Source organism: Marmota flaviventris, chromosome 10 (genome assembly GCF_047511675.1).
Source record: "Marmota flaviventris isolate mMarFla1 chromosome 10, mMarFla1.hap1, whole genome shotgun sequence".
Lineage (NCBI taxonomy): Eukaryota > Metazoa > Chordata > Mammalia > Rodentia > Sciuridae > Marmota > Marmota flaviventris.
Window position 1 is genome coordinate 26,917,194 of NC_092507.1, and position 19,666 is coordinate 26,936,859.

General features: G+C 36.9%; 1 protein-coding gene and 2 non-coding genes across 5 annotated transcripts in view; all 3 read left to right on the forward strand.

Moving 5' to 3' along the window:
- The first annotated feature begins 882 nt into the window (after window positions 1-882).
- Trnaa-agc (transfer RNA alanine (anticodon AGC)) lies at window positions 883-954 on the forward strand. The gene has a single exon. It is a non-coding gene; the product is annotated as a tRNA-Ala (tRNA).
- A 1,156-nt stretch (window positions 955-2,110) lies between these two features.
- The window catches only part of LOC114094375 (protein argonaute-3), a 114,506-nt gene continuing 96,950 nt past the window's right edge, over window positions 2,111-19,666 (forward strand). For 2 of the 3 annotated variants that reach the window (XM_071617677.1, XM_027937513.2), the window contains exons 1-2: window positions 2,111-2,408; window positions 14,192-14,363. In XM_071617677.1, coding sequence (XP_071473778.1) covers window positions 2,390-2,408; window positions 14,192-14,363 — 191 coding nt within the window. In that variant the 5' untranslated portion in view covers window positions 2,111-2,389. Of the gene's footprint in view, window positions 2,409-14,191; window positions 14,364-19,666 lie in introns of those variants that run through there. The other variant, XM_071617678.1, reaches the window with a different exon arrangement.
- On the forward strand, window positions 15,938-16,044 carry LOC114094540 (U6 spliceosomal RNA). Its single transcript, XR_003583052.1, has one exon. It is a non-coding gene; the product is annotated as a U6 spliceosomal RNA (small nuclear RNA).

A 19,666-nucleotide genomic window follows, 5' to 3' on the forward strand; every position in this document is an offset into this window, starting at 1 on the left:
AATCAGGGCATAGTGCTGGGGGAGAAACTGTTGAACTTTGCCTTTGGCAGGCTGATCCAAACCTTTTTGTCTTCCCACTTCATGATGTTATAATTCATGAGCCTTTCACATGGACTTACTCTGAAGAGGTGGGATTCTGGAAAGCAGAAGTAGCCTAGGCATCAGAGACATTTATTGAATTGAATCAGAATCAAAATTCTGCCCCATCAATGTCCAAAAAAAGGACAAGTACCCCACTTTGAGAGTTCACCACCATGTCTTTTCTGGGAGAAGGTAAATAAGGCAGTATTCATTTAGAGATCTATATGAATCAGGAGTTAAGGGTGTGATAGGCCCTTGCACAAGAGTTGGTGTTTACCCTGTTAGATTCTGCTACCAAGATTTGGATTTTGTACAGCCAAGGACCGAACATGACTTTCAAAATGTGGTGTTTCATGTGGTGACATTTAATTTGATATTTTATAATTGGGGAGCGTATTTTCAGTCTCAGGGATAGGGATGTGAAGGAAGAAGAAAGTGAAACAATCCAAGTCAGATGTGGTTTAGAGTCCCCTCCAATTATTAAGCATTTATTATAGATAGGTGAACCTATTAAGAGCTTTAGGATTGTAACTATATAGTGAATTCTTTTGTTATTCATTAACCTTGAAGGAGGGGTTTCTCTGCTTTATGTACATTCCCTAACCTTATGACTTTGAAAGGGACATGCTGTTCTTTCAGTTTTTCAAGTGAGAAAACTGAAGCCCAAAGAATCAAGTGACTAATCCCAAATCTCACTGTGTGTGTGTGTGCGCGCGTGCGTGCACATAATTAGGATGATTTTTTTCTCTTTTTCCTTTTTGAGAAATAATTTTGATTTTTTAAAATAAGCTTAAACAGGGCTGGGTTGTGGCTCAGCGGTAGAGCGCTCGCCTAGCATGCGCGAGGCCCTGAGTTCAATCCTCAGCACCACATAAAAATAAAGGTATTGTGTCCAACTACTACTAAAAAAAAATAAATCTATATATTTTTAAAAAGCTTAAACGGTACTGATACTTAGGGGCACAGGAAAAAACATTAAGCATTTTGCTTAGCCTGCAAAGGATCAGGTATCACTAGGGCAACAGATATTTTTTAAGGGTCTGTTATTTGCCTGACAATGTGCTGGACCTAGTTTATTTACAAAGCTTACATTGTACTAGGTAGGGGGATATACAATGGAGTAGTCAGTCAACTGAACAAGCTACAGACTTGGGGGAAAGGGTTACCGAGGAAATATAATAGCAGGGATGCACCCCCGTAGGATAGTGGTCCAGAAAAGGCTCTTCTGAGATGGCTTACAAGAGGCTGGACTTCGGTGTTGAGTAAGGGGAGGGTGGGGAGAAGGGGCTTTCTGGTCTTGGGAGCCAAAAGCAGAGGTTCTGAGTCTGCAAAGTGAAGCCCTTGGCCCGCTGGAGGAATTGGAAGCCGACCAGTCACGAGGAGGAGAAAGGCAAGGGACCCCTTTATGCCAGGCATTTTCACCCTGGAAAGGAGTTTGGTTTTTTCAGTGTAAGGAGCCGCTATTAAAGAGTTTGAAAAGTGGAAATCATTCCATCTGATGTTTGTATAAAGTCATGTTTCCTAATCGTCTGTTTTCACCCGATACTGTGCACTACTTCCCCGTGTTGCTAAAGCAACACTATGGAACTGGAGAGACCGCTCGCTGCGGTCACTCGCCAGCCCGAGAAGCGGCCCACCCGGGGCAGGCTTGGCTCGCGGCCTCGGCTGCAGCCCGCGCCCCCCCTCCCCGGCAGCCAGCACCAGGTAGGCTGCCTCTCAGGTAGGCTCCGACGGCCGCGATGTCGCAGTGGGTGAGCGGCATCCCCGCCCAGATGGCGCTGGAAGGCCGGCCTCTCGGGGCTGTCTCCGGCCGGCACCGCTGCGCGCGCCCGCGGCCCCACCCGGCTCGGCGCGGGCTCCCTGACACCTCCCCGGCGTCCTCCGCGCCGGCCGCGCCCGCACCGACGTCGCTCCCGTACGGTTCGGGTCCCGGAGGCGAGGCGCCGACGCCGGGCGAGCGGGACAGCGGAACTGACGCCGGCGGGCTTCCGGGGGCGGCTCCGGGGAGCGCGGCGGCGGTGGTGGGGAGCAGCGGGAGCGTCTGGGGCCGCCGGCGACGCAAGTTCCGGACGGGGCTCCCTTCTCCTCGCCTCACGCCTCTCCTTCCTCTCGCCTGATCCCGGGCTGTCTCCCGACCGCGGCCCTTCCGGCCGAGCGCCTTCTGAGTGCGGTAGCGGAGGGGAAGCCGTCGTCGTCCCCAGCCTCGGGGCCGAGTGAGGTGCCTGTCGCGCCGCGTCGCCCCCTCGCCGCCTCCTCGCCCCTGTGGCGGGCGCCGTTTTCGCCCCAAGCACTCCCCCCAGCTCCATGAATGGAAATCGGCTCCGCAGGTGAGTCAGAGCTGTGGGGCCGGGTAAGTGCGGGTGTCACCCCGCTGTTGTCCCCAAGCGTCGTCGCTCCTTTCGCCCCAGGTGCGCGTCGTGCGGGCGTCGCTGGTCTTGCGGCCCCACCGCAGCTCCCCAGGGACCACTGAGTTGGCGACGTTGCCAGGAGGGCTTAAGTTTGGGATTATCTGAGCGACGTTACTTTTATTTTATTTTTTTCCTCCTTCCCGAGAGTGGTTTTTTCCTGAGAACCTGGTGCGGTTTGCCGTAGCTTTCGTTATTCCAGTTGAAGGTGTAACGGTGTGCGTGTCCTTTAACCGAATTGTGTGCCCTGTGGAAGCTGGCCGACCGGTCTTCTCTCTTACCTACCTCGTAAGCTGCTGGTGAAGACACTGCGATAGCGGATGAGATTAAGTTTGAAATAGGTGTCAGTGCGACTTCAGATGCAAAATGGCATTGCGTTCATCTCCGAGATCTCTTCTGATCTCTGTGGTAGCATGGTATGTGTAGTTTCCGAGGAGCTTGGAAATGTCATATCAGCCTAGATCTCCGCTGGTAACAGGAAGGTGGATCTTAAAATTACTGACAGTAGTTTTTCTTCTTCTTTCCATTCTCTATCCTGGAGAACCAGTTGTCATAGTTCTGGAAATTTGGAATTTAGGAAAACTGCTCTTTGAGGAGAGGGGTAATGACATCCTTGAGGAAAAATGGCAACATGGGCAATAGTGGCCTTTGGAAAAGGGAAAAAATACTGTTTATGGTCCTAAAGAAATTAAGGCACATAAAACAGGCATTACATAACAGTTTCTTACCAAATGATCATGCTTGTATGTCAACTTTGAAAGTACACTTCATCCAAACGATCATTAATTTACACTTTTCAAAATATGAGAGGAGGGGTGATTTGTCACTGGTATTACAAGTCCAAGAATTTCACATTTCTTTTTTGCCAATTTGAGATATATCTCAATACAAGAAAAACTTTAAATAAAAGAAAAACCAGTGACATAAAAAAGCTTTGTTGAACAAGTTAGGAAATATAATTGTCAAGTGGATACAAAAGGGCACTCAGAAATTATGAATGTGGATTTTTTTTTACAAGTTTTATTACATGGAATTTTCTATACCCAATTTCAACCATTTCTCTTTTTCTTGCTCCAGTTTTTGCCTTCTGTATGTCTTCTTAGAAACAAGTTAGTCTAGACTATGAAGAGTATTAAACTCTCCTTTTTTATTGATTTGTGTATTTACAAAACTGCCCTGTCTTTTCCTTTATTTTTCAGTACTAGATGAGGCAGGGTAGGAATGAGGATTATACCCAGGGACACTCTACCACTGAGCTACATCTCCGTCCTTTTTAGTTTTTATTTTGAGAAAGGGACTCCCCAAGGTGCCCTTAAGTTTGTGATTCTCCTGCCTCAGCCTCCCAATTCACTGGGATTACAGGCATAAGCCACCATGCCTAGTTGCCTCTTTTTTTTTTTTTTTTTTAAATCCTTCCATACTCTTTGTTTTTTGTGTACTGGAAATGTGATGATTTGGAGCTACTGGCAATTTTTACTTAACTGTCCTGTTGTCAAGCCTGAGAAACTAACATTTTACTAATTGAGGATATTTCAAAGGTTTTTCTCTTTTTATCCTTTGGATTTTCATAGTAACATATGCCCAAACATGTGGACAATAACTTAGAAAATACTTCTGAGCTGGTTGCAGTAGCACATGCCTGTAATCTCAGCTACTCTGTCAGCCGAGGCAGGAGGATTGCAAGCTCCAGCTTCAGCAATATAGCATGACCCTGTCTCAAAAGAAAACTTTTATTGAGGGGCTGGGAGTGCAGCTTAGTAATAGAGCTCTTGCCTCACTTGCCTGAGGGCCTGGGTTCAATCCCCAGTACTGCAAACAAAACAAATGAAAATTTATGACATGAAACCACCTTGTCAACTAGTACAACTAGCTAAATATGGCCAGAAAATGAGTTTTACATTTCTTTTTAGATGTTCTGTTGCTGAAATATATATCTATTTACTTGTCTTCACATTGGGGGAACTATAGTTAGATTTATTGACCACACACTTGGCTGTTTTAAATTGTAAAGTTCTTTCTTCAGTGCAGTTAGTGTGATTGACTTTAGTCTAATAACAAAGATAAGCTATCGTTTCACTCAGGATTGTCGCCATTGCAAACAAAATTTTCTTTCTTCTTGAAACTGTATATATACGTACACATATACATATATATATACATATATATATATATATATATATATAAAATGCTATTTATATATAATGCTGAATGAAGGTTTGAAAGTGAAGTAAAATGTGCAACTAAAATCTAAATCCAGAATTTTCTTCCCCCCTTCTCTCTCTCTCTCTCTCATATATACATACTCTTAAAATTTTTTGATGTTCTCGAATAGTCTTGGGTTAGTATTGAATCTTGGCTCTCTAATTCTGTTAGGTTTTTCATTTGGTTAGAGTCTCAGAAATCATGATGGTTGTTACATGAATAAATAGAAAACTGTTAAATTTATTTGGTATATTAGAAGACTTCAAATGCTTTGTAATTATTTTTTGGTGAATCATTTCTCACTAAATATTGGTATGTTCTTCTCTGTTTTTTTTTCCCAGTGGTAGATGGACACAATACCTTTATTTTATTTATTTTTATGTGGTGCTGAGGATCCAACCCAGTGCCTCACACATGCCACGTGAGCACTCTACCAATGAGCCACAACCCCATCTTCTCTTTTATGTGAAATATTTTAAATTGTTTTTAAGTTTGCCCTGTACAATCTACTGATTTAATACCATCTGAACTTTGATTTAAGGTTAAAAAATGGCATAGTTTTTAAATAATAATAATTTAGCATCTGTGCTATGACCGCTTACTTAGGGAAACTTTTGATGAAACCCTGTTTTTGGTTGTATGATTACAGCTAAACTAAGACTGTAGGTTATGTTTTATATTCATATAAAATGGGAATAGGAACAGCAGAAATATTTGTTTATTTTGCAGTACTGGAGATCAAAACCAGGGCCTCACTCAAGGAGCTATGTCCCCAGCCCAGAAATGTTCTTTTAGGTGCTACTTCTCCTGAGGACCTATTTTTTAGAACTGTACTACTCTAGTCTGTATTTTTTAGGTACTCAAACTATTGCTCAGGAAGAATTTATACTCAATAATGGAAGGAAAACATTACTTTTACCATAAATTAGTGATTTACAAATCAGTTTAACATGCTTAATAGTTTTATACAATATTGTAAAAGTGAATAGACTGTTTCTTTCGTAAACTTTTAAATTTATTTCTGAATATAGTTGTCTTGGAATTTTTAAAAAGTCATTTGGGGTTAAGTTTCAAAGGAGCCAAAGTTACATGAATAGAAGCTAAAAGTATACCAAGAATGAGGATTACATGAGAATGATAAAAGTTGTGGAATCAGAATACCAAAACAAATAACATTATCAGGCTCTCAGTATAGTATTTAGTATTTTTGCTTGTTTTGCAGGATTGAACCTGGGACCTATGCATGCTGGGCAAGCTCTCTACCACTAAGCCACATCCCTAACCCCTTAGCTTAGTGCTTAAAACAAACAATCTATCACTTTGGAAGTCTTTTTGCTTGAAGGAAAAAATGTCAAATTGCTGTTCTGTTTGGTGGGCATGAATTTTGAAAGCAGTAAAGGTTTTTCTACTGGGTTTTCCCTTAAGTTTTGGCTTATGGTGCCCTAAAGTAGCCATTGTAATTTTTTTCCTTTGGTATATGTTTAGAAGTGGGACTTATAGAAATGTGCAAAATTATTTTGATTTTTATTTTAGAATTTAATTTCTGTCAGCAATGGTATGCTCTGAGGGAAAGCTGAAAAGGAGATAAGAAACATTTTTTTTCTTTCAAACAAAGACCTTAAAGAAAAGGAAAAAATAATATATAAAATTTGGTTAACATGAAGACATTTTAAAAATGTCCAGTGAGCCCGTCACCCTGCTAGAACCATTTTTAAACCAAATTCCAAATTAATCTAATATTTTCTTTTAATTAAGGAATAAAGTTATTTTGGAAAGCAGTTAGAATGAATGAAAAGATCATTCACTTCCTTCCACTCTTTTGGATAATTTTATGTAATAAGTTGGTAATTTAGAATTAATATGTATTTATTTGTATTTTTCATTGGGAATAATGCATTTGTTTGGTTCTATAAGCCTAGCCTGACAGTATGTGAAGAGGCCCGGGGCCCTACAAAGGGGATATTTCCTGGAAGAGCTCTCTATTGTATGTGGAAAAAAATCTAGGTTAGAGAAGAATTCTTGCCAAGTTGTCTTAAGCTGTTGGATTCTGGTTGAATACTGATTTCTATATTCTTAAAATTATTGAGGGTCTACCTGAAAGGTACTTAATACTGGAACCTTAAAAAATAAGTTGTGCTGGGAAAGATAGTGCACACTTGTAATCCCAGCAACTCTGGAGACTGAGGCATGAGGATCATAAATTTGAGGCCAATCTAGCCAACTTAGTGAGACCATATCTTTTTAAAATATATATATATATATATATTTTAGTTGTAGGTGAACACAATGCCTTTATTTTAGTTTTATGTGGTACTGAGGATCGAATCTGGTGCCTCCTGCGTGCTAGGCGAGCGCTCTAGCATTGGGCCACAACCCCAGCCCTACCTTAAATAATATAGAGACCCTATCTTAAAATAAAAAGGGCTAGGGACGTAGCTTGGTGGCAGAGTGCCCCTGAGTTCATCCCCACTACCACATGTATAACAAATAATGACTGGGAGAAAAAAAGCTAAAATGATACTTGTTTTCAGGAAGATAAAACTAAAAAGATAATTTATTTAAGAACAGTATCTTTTCCAGACCTGTTTAGTCTCATAATGTTTGGATAAACATCATTTACCAGACATTTCTACTTTTTAAATTCAGTTGTCTAGGATACTCAATAGACCTTCATTCTTGGCTCATTAACAAAACAGATGTGAGAAAGAATATTGTGTGATTTTTCAACCATAATGGTTATTCTGTTAGGATATATAAACAGCCTTTCTGTATTTGGAATTTGTGGTTTTCTGCCACTATCTATGTTAATATTAATGACTTTGTTTGGCTATCCACTGCTTTAAAAAAGAAAAAAAGACTATTGAGATTCAGAAAAACTTTGTCACACAACTAATGCTTTCTCTTATAAGTGTTATAAAATGTTTTATTTTAAAAATTGTGTGCATTTGTCTAGAATATCAGTTTAATAAAATAATCTGGAAAATTTTTTTGTATTCTATCAGCCATTTATTTTATACATTATTTCCAAATTGTCAAGTTCTTGGGAAATCAGACAGTATCTATGTAATATAGACAGGAAATATTTTTAGGTATTTCATATGCAGAAAATGTTCATAATTGTAGATGTACATAATAGTATTTTTGAGTCATTATTAATACTGTTACTCTAATTGATTTCTAAATATTCTAATATTTCTCTGAATTTTAAAAATGGTTAAAGAATGGATTGCAAAATGGGTCACTTAGATAATGTCCTCTATTATTTTCAAGGGGAGAAATGCCTTTTTAAAAAATTCTTACCTATGGTGGAATGAGATGGACCAGAGAAATGGAAAGTTGTACTGCAGTTGTGTACAGTGAATCAAAATGCATTCTGCTGTGGAATAATAAATTAATTAATTAAAAAAAAATTCTTACCTAGCTAGTGCACACCCACAAACCTAGCAGCTTGGAGGGCTGAGGCAGGAGGATTATAAATTCAAAGCCAGTCTCAGCAATTTAGCAAGGCCTTAAACAATTTGAGACCCTGTCTCAAAATATAAAGAACTAATAATGTGGCTCAGTAGTTAAACACCCTGGTTTCAATCCCTGGTATTCCTCTCAAAAAAGAAATAAAAATAAAAATAAATTGTTCCCATACTTCCTTTTTTGAGGGGGAGGGGGAGAGGGTACCAGGGATTAAACCCAGGAGTGCTTAACCACTGAACCACATCCCCAGCCCTTTTTATTTTTTATTTTGAGACAGGATCTCCCTAAGTTGCTTAGAGCCTTGCTAATGTGTCCAGATTAGCCTCAAACTTGTGCTCCTCCTGCCTTAGCCTCCTGAATCACTGGAATTACAGACTATGCCTACGCCATAGTACTGGGCCCCATCCTGCCTTTTGAGGAATTTAACTCTCAACAGGCTGAAAGTTCTCCAAGTGATTATTTAACTGTAGTGACTAGTAAATATAAGTATGATAATAAGTGTAATATGTTTGGACTGATTTACTGAATGAATAAATGGAATTTGAAATTAGCAGGTAGGAGCATAATAAAGTTGCTAATATTTACTAGTTGGCCTTGTGGGCTTAAAATGTATAAAATCAGAGGCATTTTATTATATCAGGTTTAAAGACTAACAATATATTTTTCTAAAACAAAAATAATTTTTCTGATTATAAAATAATGTTTATTATTTTAAAAAGCAAACAATTCACAGGGAAGCCTAAAATATTTAGTGAAGATAGTACGGTCCTGTCCTCCAGGTAAAACCATTATTAATTTTTTTCTTGTGTATCTTCCCAGACATCTATCTATCATATTATTATTATTCTCATTATTTTTTTTTTTTGGTTGTGGGAAGGTACCAGGGATTGAACTCAGGGGCACTCGACCACTGAGCCACATCCCCACCCCTGTTTTGTGTTTTTATTTAGAGACAGGGTCTCACTGAGTTGCTTAGCACCTTCTTTTGTTGAGGCTAGCTTTGAACTCATGATCCTCCTGCCTCAGCCTCCCTAGCAGGCGTGCGCCATGGAGCCCAGCTTTCTTACACACACACACACACACACACACACACACACACACATATATTTTATATATATTTAGTTGTAGATGGTCACAATACTTTTATTTTATTTTTTACTTTTTAAAAATATTTATTTTTTAGTTGTAGTTGGACACAATACCTTTATTTATTTTTACATGGTGCTGAGGATTGAATCCAGGGCCTCTCACTTGCTAGGCAAGTGCTCTACTACGGAGCCATAACCCCAGTCCTTTTTATTTTATTTTTATGTAATGCTGAGAGGATTGAACCCAGTGCCTCAGGTGAATTCTCTACCACTGAACTCTACCCCAGCCCCTAGGCTTTATTTTTAAAATGTTTTTTCTACTCAGTCATTATCATGAAAAATTTCCCATATCCTTATTTATATCTATGTAGCAATATAATACATTTACTAATATTATTTAATTTTATTTATTATTTAATCAGTCTCATTGGTGGTATTTATATCCTTTTCCAGATTTTAATTATTATGAATAAAACTTTTGTAATTATCCTAGCACATAGGTCTTTGTATACTGGTCCAGTACATACTTTTGGATAAATTCCTAGAAGTAGAATTGTTGAAACAGGTATTCTATGAATACTAAAAACAAAAGTTCCCAGTGAAAATCCAATTTGTTAATAGGCTATAGTTGAAAATGATTTATTCACTGCTTATTTTTCATTATTCATATTTGCTCTAAGCTGTTATTGACTTCAGACTTACAACTAATTTGTTAGGTCTGTGAACAACATAGACCATGCATATGGTTTGAAATTAAATGGTTTTGTACTTGAAATTTAGTTTGGTTAATTGACATTGCTTACTATAGTTACTGAAAGGAAAGTTTGAGGTAGAGAAAAATTCCAGATACTGCTTTGTATTTCTCTGTAATTACATTTTCAACTCTAGTGGGTAAAATAGGTATTTGTTAAATAACTGAATGAAGTGTGCTTCATTGAAAGTATAATGCTTATATTGACAGTGTTTCCTCTATTAGTAACTGAAGAGTTCTGTTCATTGCTTATTTGTGAAACAGAATATTGGTTTTTGTCAGTTTGTACAAAAAATACCAAGCAAGATGCAAATAATAGAGAAAAAATTAGCAAAAAAGTGTAATATAGTAATCCAGTGGTTTTAAATATTACTTATGTGCCAAAGATACCCGCCATTTACATGGCCAGCCTGGATCTCTGTCCTGAAGTCCACATTTATATCTGCTGGACACCTGCTTGTATAGATACCTTGAACTTAACATGTCCTGAAACTCTTCTTGATTTATTATCCAAAATTACTGCTATCTCTTGAGTCTTCTCTCAGTAAATGACACTTTTCTTTCAGTTACTAAGATCAAAAAACCTAAAGAATGCTTTTTTCTCTTATCCCACATCTAATCTACTAGCAATTCTTGTCAGGCCTACCTTCTAAATATTTTTCTACCACCACATCACTCCTAGTTGCTGCTGCTTTAGTCCTAGTAAACATTAGCCTTTGCCCAGACTATTAAATAGCTTGCTAACTGGTGTCCTTGCTTGTACTCCTACATATAATTTTTTCATAGAACAGCTAAAATTTTAAATCAGATCGTAACACTTCTTGGCATAGAACTAAAGAACTCAGAAGACTGAAATGATGTGACTTCAAGACTTACTACAGTGGTAGAATAAGCGAGAGATTTTGGTGTTGGTGAAGAATAGATAGATTAGTGGAACACAAAGGAGTGGAACACAAAAAACATTTTCCATGTTTTGCTAATAACTAGCTATATTGCTTTAGGCATATCATTTGTTTACCTTAATCTGTAAATGATTCTTCCTTTGTAGGGTTGGTTTAAAGATTAAATGAAGTCTCCCAGCAATGCAGGAGGCTGAGACAGGAAGGGATGGCAAGTTTGAGGCCAGCCTCAACAGTTTATTGAGAACCTGTCTCAAAAATAAAAAGGGTAGGGTATGTTGCTCAGTGATAGAGTACCCCTGGGTTCAATTGAATGAGATGAGATAATGTATGTAATTAAATGAGATAATAAGATAATATATATAAAGCACTTAGCACATAACTGAGAGCTAAATTTTAGCTGTTATACATTATCCAATTTGGTCCTGTCAAGACTCATAAGATAAAGGAAGGTCAGTTATTCCGTATTCCCACTCTTTCTGCTCCCCCCCCCATTTTTGGTACTGGGAATTGAACACTGGGGCCCTCTATCCCTGAGCTACATCCCCAGCCTTGTCTGTAGCATAGGTAGAATCTTCTGTAACACAGCAGGAAAGATTATGTTCTTGGAGATTTTTAAAAATACATGAAAGTAAATTTTAAAACAAATGATTTGGGCAGCCCTTTATGTGTTTTTATTCACATTGAATAAACATTTATTATTAACTTTTTATTCCTAATATAAATTCATCCTTTTTGTTTTATACATTGCTCCTTTTAATTTGTTACCATTTTGTTCAGATTTTTGCATATGTGTTCATGAATAAGATTTGCCCATAGTTTTACTTTTTTATGTTTTTGTCAGGTTTTAGTATCAAAATTTTAGCATCATAAATTGAATTGCGGTATATTTACTTTTTTCCTATTCTTGGGAAGAGTTTATATAAGATAGGTGTTATTCTTTTCCTTAAATGTTTAATGTAATTATCCAAAGAAACCATCTGGATCTTCAGTCTTTTTGTATGTATAAAAATAGTTATAATTGGGTAGGGTTGTGGCTTAGTGGTAGAGCCCTTGCCTCACATATGTGAGACCCTGGGTTCGATCCTCAGCACCACATAAAAATAAATAAGTGAAATGAAGGTATTGTGTCCAACTACAACAAAAAAATAAATATTAAAAAATAGTTATAATTGTAAATTTAACTTTTTCAGATAGTTATAGGACTTTTTAATTTTTAATTTATTCTTAACAGTTATTTATTAATTGAATTTGTTTGAATTTTGATTAACAAAGCTACAATATTTTGAGCTCTAAAAATTTAATATCATGCAAAATGCATTGTTAAAGTTTTTTTTAGAAAATTTTAAAAATTTGCTGCAGTCTGACTGGGCACAAAATCACGAGCCACTCACAGCCTTGTAGATTCAAACAGCAATTCTTTATTCCCGAACTCACACCAGCACTCTACAAACACGTTCTGGGGGAATTCATGTTCTGGGCCCCAATCACGTTCTGGGCAAAATCCCAAACACTCTCTGAATCTCTGATCCGCCCTGGTCCTTGAGCAAGGTCACCTTACATGCAATGACACTGCAAATGACCTGGGTCGTGCCATGTGTCATTCTTACTTAGCAATGGCCCTCAGCAAAAATTAATAATAGACATTTTTAAAAATTGGGGCAAAATACACAAAATTTACTATCTTAACATTTTCGAATGTACAATTGGATATGCTTAAATATATTTCATATCATTGGCCAACAATCTTTGGAACTCTTTTATCTTTCAAAACTGAAACTGTACCCATTATACAACTCCCCATTAGCTCCTGCCATAACCCTAGAGACCACTTTTTTTTTTTTTGTACTGAGATTATTGAACCCAGAAGCACTTTACTATTGAGATATATCCCCATTCACTTTTTTTTTTTTTCAGTTGTTGGACCTTTTATTTTATTTATTTATATGTGGTGCTGAGAATCAAACTCAGTGCCTTACCCATACAAGGCAAGCGCTCTTCCACTGAGCCACAACTCCAGCACCCCCATTTGCTTTTTTTTTTTTTAAATATTTTTTTAGTTGTTTATAGAACTTTATTTTAATCGTTAATTTATATGCAATGCTGAGAATCAAACCCAGTGCCTCACGTAAGCAAGGCAAGTGCTCTACCACTGAGCTGCAACTCCAGCTCTCCCCAGTTGTGTTTTTTATTTCAAGACATGGACTTGCTGCCTCAGCCTCCTGAATAGCAGGGATTATAGGTGTGCACTACTGTGTCTGGCTCTATCAACCACACTTGTGCTTTCTTTCTTCTATGAAATTGTATTCTAAGTACTTCATATAAGGGGAATGACAGTTTTTGTCTTTTTTTTTTTTTTTTTAACTATTTCACTTAGCATTATGTCCTCAGTGTTAACCTGTGTTGTAGCATTTGTCAGAATTTCTTCCTTTTTAAGGTTGAATAATTTTCTATTGTGTATATATACCACATTTAGTTTATGATTCATGCATCTGTGGGCACTTCAGTTACTTCTACCTTTTGAGTGTTGTCAGTCATACTCCTGTGAATGTGTATACCAATATCTTTTTCAATTCTTTCTGCTTTTAATTAATTTGAGTATATGTATACCCCAAAATAGAATTACTTGATAATATGGTAATTCTACTTTTAGGGTTTTTTTGTTTGGGGACTGGTATTGAACCCAAGGATGCTTTACTACTGAGCTGCACCTCTAGTCCTTTTTTTTTTTTTTTTTCATTTTGAGACAGGGTCTTGTACTAAAATACTGAGGCTGGTCTTGAATTTGTCATCTTCCTGCCTCAGCCTTCCATGTTGCTGGGATTACAGGCATGCACTACCACACCTGGCTTACTTTTAGTTTTTGAGGAACCACATACTCCATTTTACATTCCTAAACAGGACTTTTTGGATTTTTATATACTTTTATGTGTTATTGGATTTCTCTAGGAATTTGTTTCATCAAACTGTAAAATTTATTGGCATAGTATTTATAATGTCCTCAGAATTTGTAGTGAGTATCAATTTTTTCATTTCTAACATTGGTTACATAAGTCCTTTTCTTCCTCTTAAAAAATATCAGTATTGCCTAGAACTTACCAATTTTATTTTTTCAAATGTATTTTGTGCTTTTCTAACATTTTATTATACTTTGTTTCTAGTTTGTTAATATTTGCCTTTTTTCTTCTTATTTACTTTGCTTTTGTTCTCACACACATTTTGTAACATCCTCCAGTTGACAGGGTTATCAAATGCAGATTGTAATAGTATAACTCTTTTTTTTCCCCCTCCTGACAGGACCTGTTGGGGCCCAGCCCCTACTCATGGTGCCCAGAAGACCTGGCTATGGCACCATGGGCAAACCCATTAAACTGCTGGCTAACTGTTTTCAAGTTGAGATTCCAAAGATTGATGTCTACCTCTATGAGGTAGATATTAAACCAGACAAATGTCCTAGGAGAGTGAACAGGTAAGAGTCATTAAGTTGTAGAGATTTTTTGCTATTTCTGTTTTGCTTTAGTAATTATTTATGTTTATCTTGAATAACTGAATAACAATGGTAATATGTAACAACAGTTTGACCAAGAACACACGGTAATTTGTTTTGAAATTGTTTGTACTTCAGAGGTGTGAAGTTGAGAAAAATCTCAACACTCCTGAGATTATTCTATTATAAATGATCTCACATATTTTCCATGTGATAGTAGAAAAGTTCTAAGTTATTTTTACATGCTTTTGAAATCAGGCTGAGTTTCCTGAGCATGTCAATTTGTTGCTGTTAGATAACATTGTGTGTTTTCTTTGTCTTCCCCACCCTACTTCACTGCTTTCATGAGTTCCCTGTAAGATGATGATGAAAATGAGGATGGTGATGGTGATGGTGATGGTATCAGTGATGGGTAGAAATGGTGATTGTAATGATTTTTTGCTTTCTGTTCTTATGTCCTCAACCCTTGACTATTCCTTATTCTTACATAGAAATGCAGAGGGCATGTAAAGATTGTATCAGTCTGCTTTCAGTAAGCTTCCTCAGCCCTCCCCCAAATGTTTTATTTATATATATATATATATATATATATTTTTTTTTTTTTTTTTTTTTTTTTTCCTGGTTGTGGTTTAGGTAATACAGGAAATGTAAAAGGAATTTATGATGTGGGCGGTGGTTACCAAGTGTATTCTAATTTTAAAAAATGACAACACATTTATGAAACAGTGACATTTAATCTGGCCTTTGATTTGTCATGCCTTTTAATAAGTATTATTAAGAGCGTTCATTTACTAAGGTATAGATGTAAAGAAATCTGAAATTTTAAAAATAAATTAATAGAATAAAAAATTAGGGCTGGATTGTAGCTCAGTGGTAGAACTCTTGCCTAGCAATGTGAGGCCCTGGGTTTGATTCTCAGCACCACATATAAAATAAAGGTCCATTGACAGCTAAAAAAAAAAAATTAATAAAATAAAATAAAAAATTAAAATTAAAATAAATTTGTAGTTTTAGTAGAGGTAATAAACACATAAGAAATACAAAAGTCTAAGCCAGGCATGGTAGCACATGCCTGTATCCCAGCGGCTTGGGAGGCTGAGGCAGGAAGATCATGAGTTCACAGCCAGCCTCAGCAATTTATCAAAGCATTAAGCAACTAGTGAGTCCCTGTCTCTAAATAAAATATAAAAAAAGGCTGGGGTGCTGGGATTGTGGCTCAGTGGTAGAACGCTCCCTCCACCACTTAATTAAACCCAGAATTAGGTACTGGGTTTAATCCTCAGTACCACATAAGAAGTGAATGAATGAAATAGAGATATTATGTCCATCTACAACTAAGAATATTTCAAAAGGAGCAGGGCTGGAGATGAAGCTTAGTGGTTAAAACATGCCCCTGGTTTCAATCTCTAGTACTAGGATGGGAAAAAAAAAGGGGGGGAACTATGAAAGTCTAGCTGGGTATAGTGTATACCTGTAATCCCAGCCACTCAGGAACCGGTGGAAGAGGATTGCAAGTTCATGATTTAGGGAAACTTGTCTTAAAATAAAATAAAAAGGTGCTCACTTTGGCAGCACATATACAAAAATTGGAAGGATACAGAGAAGATTAACATGGCCCCTGCACAAGGATGACATGCAAATTCATGAAGGGTTCCTTATTTTTGGCATTTATCCTAAAGAATTAAAGTCATCATCACTGTAGTGATACATGCAGACCCATGTTCATAGCAGTACAGAAGTCAAACTATGGAACCAGCCTAGGTATCCATTAATGGATGAGTGGATAAAGAAAATGTGATATATATATATGTATATACACACACACACACACACACACACACACACACACATACATATACATACACACACACACAGTGGAGTTTTATTCAGTCAAAAAGAAAAATGAAACTATGTCATTTGCAGGAAAAAGACACCATTATATTAAGTGAAATATGCCAAATTCAGAACGTTAATGGTCGTATGTTTTCTCTCATATGAAAGCTAGAGAGGAAAAAAGGGGAAGAAAGGAGTGAGGGAGGGCTTATCTCATGAAAGGGACCACAAGGTGGGAGGTGGGGAGGGAGGGGGAAAGTGCTAGGGAATGATATTGGCCAAATAATATTATTATATTTTGTGCAGATATGAATATGTAACAATAAATCCCATCATTATATGCAACATAATGTATCAAGAAAAAGTGGAAAGAGAAATATTTGTCAAATATGAATAAAAATTTTCAGTAAGGAAAAAATAATAATAAATTAAAAAGGGTTCAGGATGTAACTAAGTGATGGAGTGCCCCTGAGTTCAATACCTTGTACTACCAAATTAAAAAAAAAAAAAAAAAATCCCTTTTTTCTTGTTTCTTAAAACTGCATTGCATTTTCTTTGGTAGTAATGGGGATTGGATTTAGGGATGCTCTCTCAGCCCCCCGACCTTTTTTTGGCAGTACTGAGGGTAAAACCCAGGGGTGCTTCACTATTAAGCTACCTCCCCAGCCCTTTTAATTTTGAGACAGTCTCTCTAAATTGCCTAGGCTGTCCTTGATCTTGCAGTCCTCCTGCCTCAACCCCTTGAGTTGCTGGGATTATAGGTATGTGCTACCACACCTGACTTAATGTGTAAATTTGAGTGAAGAGTAATCCTGACCCTTGTGGTAGATGTTTGCATTTTAAAAAAGCATTTATTAATCCAAGTAAATCTCTTAACTGATAGAATGTCTAGGGCAGAACTTCCTAGTGCCTCTTCAACTTGTCTGGACCGAAAGAATCACCTCTGACATTAAATATATATATTTATATTAATATATATATATATATATATATATATATATATATATATATAGAGAGAGAGAGAGAGAGAGAGAGAGAGAGAGAAATAATTATATAGAAGAGAATTATTATAGGTTGTTGAATAGAAGAATTACATGATGAAAATGTTAGGAAAACATTTACTCGAAGACAAAATGTATTAGAAATGAGGGAATGGTGGGGGATTGAGGCTTAGGGCTCATCAGTTAAGGTGTTCTTAGTATTCCTGGTGCAAAGGCAACAATATTAGGATAAACAACAGAACTGTTTATTATTTTTGTTCCTTCTACGTCATGTTTTTGTTTTGTGAGTATTAGAGAATCTTTTTATTATATATGTGTGTATGAAGTTGCATAGCATAGAGTTTCACATATAAATGCTCAATGTATTGGTTAAGTTTGGGAGAAATATATAATAAATTGGCATGGTACATTCTGACTTAACATATGATCCTGTTGACATTGTTAATTATATTTTTGTTTCTAGTTTGGTTTGCTTTGCTGTATTACTTGCCAATATGCGTGATTTGATCTGTAATTTTGATGTTTCAAAATTTTTATCATGTATCTTTTATCTGAGAGTTTTTGTTGCTAATTATTTGAGTTTTTTTTTAATTGTAGATGGACACAATACTTTCATTTTATTTATCTATTTATTTTTATGTTGTGCTGGGGATCAAACCCAGTGCCCCACACATGCCAGACAAGTGCGCTACCACTGAGCAGCTACCACTGAGCCACAACCCCAGCCCCTAATTATTTGAGTTTTGATAGAAACTATAGACTTCTTTGGGACTCTAAAAATAGCATAAGTAGGCTTTAATCAGTGGTCCCTTACTTGATATACTTGGTGTTTTGTTTCAGGACCCCCCCCACTGATACCCAAATCTTCAGATGTTCATGTCCCTTATATAAGATAATGTAGTGTCAGTGTCAAATAACCTTCACATATCCTCCCATGTACTTTAAATCACTAGATTACTTAAATGACTATAGTGGACATAACTGTATAAAATACTTGTTAGACTACATTGTTTAAGGGAAATGACAAGGAAAAAAGTCTGTACTTTTTCAAACACAAGTGCTTTTTTTTCAAATATTTTCAATCTGAGGCTGGTTGAGTTTGCAGAAGCGGAACTGATAGATATGGGAGGGCCAAATGTGCTTTGTTGATATTTCTTGATTCAGTGTCAACATGTCCATTTATTTTCTTCAAAAGACCTGCTTTTGTCTTAAGTTATCCTGGTATTATTACATGACTAGTCAGTTAACACTGGTGTTGGTTCACACTTATAATCCCTGCAACTCCAGAGGATGAGCCAGGAAGGATCACATGTTCAAGGCAATTTAGCTAGACCCTGCCTCAAAATACTAAACTAGAAAGGACTGGGGATGTCCCTTAGCAGGTAGAGCACTTTGGGTCAATATGTAACCCCCCCGAAAAAAAACAACCAAACAAAAATTGTTGGTAGCTTTCTGAAACTGTTAATTCAATTGCAACAGTTCAACAACTGAAATTCTAGAAATTAGAAGGAACGGTATACAACTTTGCAGTTCCTTTTCATTAGCAAAACAGTTAAGGGTCAAAATGCAGCAGTTTATTACATCTAATTTAACTTTACCAAAATGGTTAAAACTACAACAAATTGTTTTATTTTTAGTGTAAAATTTTTTAATTCTAATTTGTTGTATATCTCTGGTTGTATACAAAGTATATTCACACCATTCATGTCTTCATACGTGTACTTAGGGTAATGATGTCCATCTCGTTCCATTGTCTTTCCTACCCCCATCCCCGCTCCCTTACCTTCCCAACCCTTTGCCCTATCTAGAGATCATCTAATCCTCCCATGCTCCCCGTCCCAACCCTGCTATGAATCAGCCTCCTTGTAACAGAGAAAACATTTGGCATTTTTTGGGGGGGATTGGCTAACTTCATTTAGCATTATATTCTCCAATTCCATTCATTTACCTGCAAATGCCATGATTCTATTCTCTTTTATTGTGGAGCAATATTTCATTGTTTATATATATCAAATTTTCTTTATTTATCTACTGAAGGGGATCTAGGTTGGTTCCACAGTTTAGCTATTGTGGTGTAGTGTAAGATGTTTTTATTGTTGCCTTCCATAATGTCATATTGATTCTTTTCTAAGTGACTTAAGTTTTTAAATACTTAAACTAATGCATATGAGATTTATCTTGTCCATATGCCACATGAACAAATATTTGGCACTGAGGCATTAATCATAATAATAGAATGAGGTATTGTGGCCAAACAAATTTCCACCTTAGTCAGAGGAGTTTTCTTGGACAAAATATCCAGGAAGTGCTTGTGAATCATTTTGTGAGTCAACCTTTCTACAAATTTATTCTTAGCTTTTCTTTCTGTTGTTTCCACCCCCCCCCCTTTCTGCAAGAAATTGGATTTTCTCCTTCTTTCTTTTCCCTATTAAGTGCTTTTGATTGAAAATA